We start from the raw sequence: 2,101 nt of genomic DNA on the forward strand, positions 1-2,101 counted from the left end.
TTGGTATTATTCACCAGCCTGGTCTACAGAGCTACTTCCAGGACAGGCTCCAAAGCCACAGAGAAACCCTGTCTCGAAAAAGCAAAAAAAAAAACAACAACAACAAAAAAAAGAATAAAGCAGGGAAGAAACATGGCTGTTTCGGTTCCCTCGTGGGTTTCTGCTGCAGTTACACACCTGGCGTCTGGGACTGTCTTCCTCCTTCGCGGGGTCGAGGCTGTGCACTGCCTGCTGCGCTGGAGGGACAGAAGCACTGTAGATGCGCTTTTCTCCTGGAAACCAAGGGGCGCTGGGGCGCCGTCCTCGGCCGCCTCGCAGGCTCCCTGGGCTCAACAAGTTCCCTCAGGTCCAATTGGGTAGTGATGTACTGCTTCACGGTACTCCTCGGCCTATGGCAAAACAGACCACATGGGTTTCCCCATCCACCAGCCCACGCTGGGTTTGAACTCAAGGCTGGATTCTAGCTGGGCAAGCAAGCCTCAGAGGTAGCTCCAGCTTTGGCGTCTTGGGTTAACAATTGCTTGGATGAAATACCCTGACCAGAAAACAATTTGCTAGAAAAAAGGGTTTACTTGGCTTATGTTTCCACATTGTAGTTCATCGCTGAAGGAAGACAGGATAAGAACTCTCAAAAGGGCCTGAACCTGGAGGCAGGAGCAGATGTAGAGACTGAGGGAGCCTGGATTCTATAAAAAATTTCTAAACTGGGCGGTGGTGGCGCACGCCTTTAATCCCAGCACTCGGGAGGCAGAGGCAGGCGGATCTCTATGAGCCAGAGACCAGCCTGGTCTACAGCTAGGGCCAACACAGCTAGGGCCGTTATATGGAGAAATCCTGTCTCAAACCCTCCCCTGCATCCCAAAAAAGATTAATCTCTGACGCAAGTTTGGTGATGCAGGCCTATAATCCCAGCACTGGATTTAACTGCTGCTTAGCCCCACAGTTATTTAGGAAGTATTGTCACATGAGAAAAAGCAAGACCACTAAGTGCAGTGTCTACTCGTAATCCCAGCCTTGGACATAGAGGCAGGGGACCGCTCTAAGTTCTAAGCCAACCAGACCTACATAACTTGACACTGTCTCCGAAGAACAATCATAAAAAGGGGCTGGGTAGACTGGCACACTCCTTTGATATTAGCACTCAGGAGCCAGAGGCAGGTAGAGCTCTGAGTTCGAGGCCAGCTTGGTCTCTAACTATAGTTCTAGTTCAGCCAAGGCTACATAAATTTTATCATTGTTTTATTTTTTTATATTTTTAATATTTATTTATTATGTATATAATATTCTGTCTGTGTGTGTGCCTGCAGGCCAGAAGAGGGCACCAGACCTCATTACAGATGGTTGTGGCTGGGAATTGAACTCAGGACCTTTGGACGAGCAGGCAATGCTCTTAACCACTTGAGCCATCTCTCCAGCCCCCCCAAAAAATATATTTATATACAAAAAGGTGGAGATGGCTCAGCAATTAAGAATGCTTGCTGCTCTTCCAGAGAACCAGGATTCAGTTCGCAGCACCTACACTGGACAGCTCACCACCTGTGACCTGAGCTCCAAAACTCCCACAATCCCTCTGGCCTCTGAGGGCACTTCCATGCATGTAGACAGACAACACAGACACATAAATACAAATAAAATAACTCTGTGCTAACAGGAGTGATGGCAGCTTCTTCCCCAGCCCATGGCCACGCCTGCGCCAGCTCCCTCTTAGGAGAAAGTTGCCCAGATACCCAAGTGTAAATTGTCCCTGCATTCTGGCAGCACCAAGTCAGAGCAAACTGTTTTCTTGGGTTCTCCCTCAAAACACCAAAGCAGGAGCTCACACCTTGCACATTCACTGAGCTGCCTTGGGTCCCCTTGTGGTCCTCTAGGCTCTGTCTGGCTAAGCTGAAACAAGCAACAACAACTCCAACTTGCTCAATGACACGTATGAGCAGCGGGGTCGGGGGTGGTACACACCTGTAAATCCAGCACTCTGGAGACAGAGTCAAGCTAATCTATATGATTTTGAGACCAGCCTGGTCCACATAGTGAGTTTCAGGCCGGTCAGTGACACATAGCAAGACCCTATTTGAAAACAAATAAACAAACAAACAAAAAAAAA

General features: G+C 48.6%; 1 protein-coding gene across 1 annotated transcript in view; it reads right to left on the reverse strand.

Moving 5' to 3' along the window:
• The window catches only part of Rpgrip1 (RPGR interacting protein 1), a 59,581-nt gene that overhangs the window by 50,133 nt on the left and 7,347 nt on the right, over positions 1–2,101 (reverse strand). Inside the window, exon 3 of the mRNA XM_026777934.1 lies at positions 178–389. Within this exon, the coding sequence (XP_026633735.1) occupies positions 178–389 (212 nt within the window). The remainder of the gene's footprint in view (positions 1–177; positions 390–2,101) is intronic.

The sequence above is a fragment of the Microtus ochrogaster genome, unplaced genomic scaffold (genome assembly GCF_000317375.1).
Source record: "Microtus ochrogaster isolate Prairie Vole_2 unplaced genomic scaffold, MicOch1.0 UNK91, whole genome shotgun sequence".
NCBI lineage: Eukaryota > Metazoa > Chordata > Mammalia > Rodentia > Cricetidae > Microtus > Microtus ochrogaster.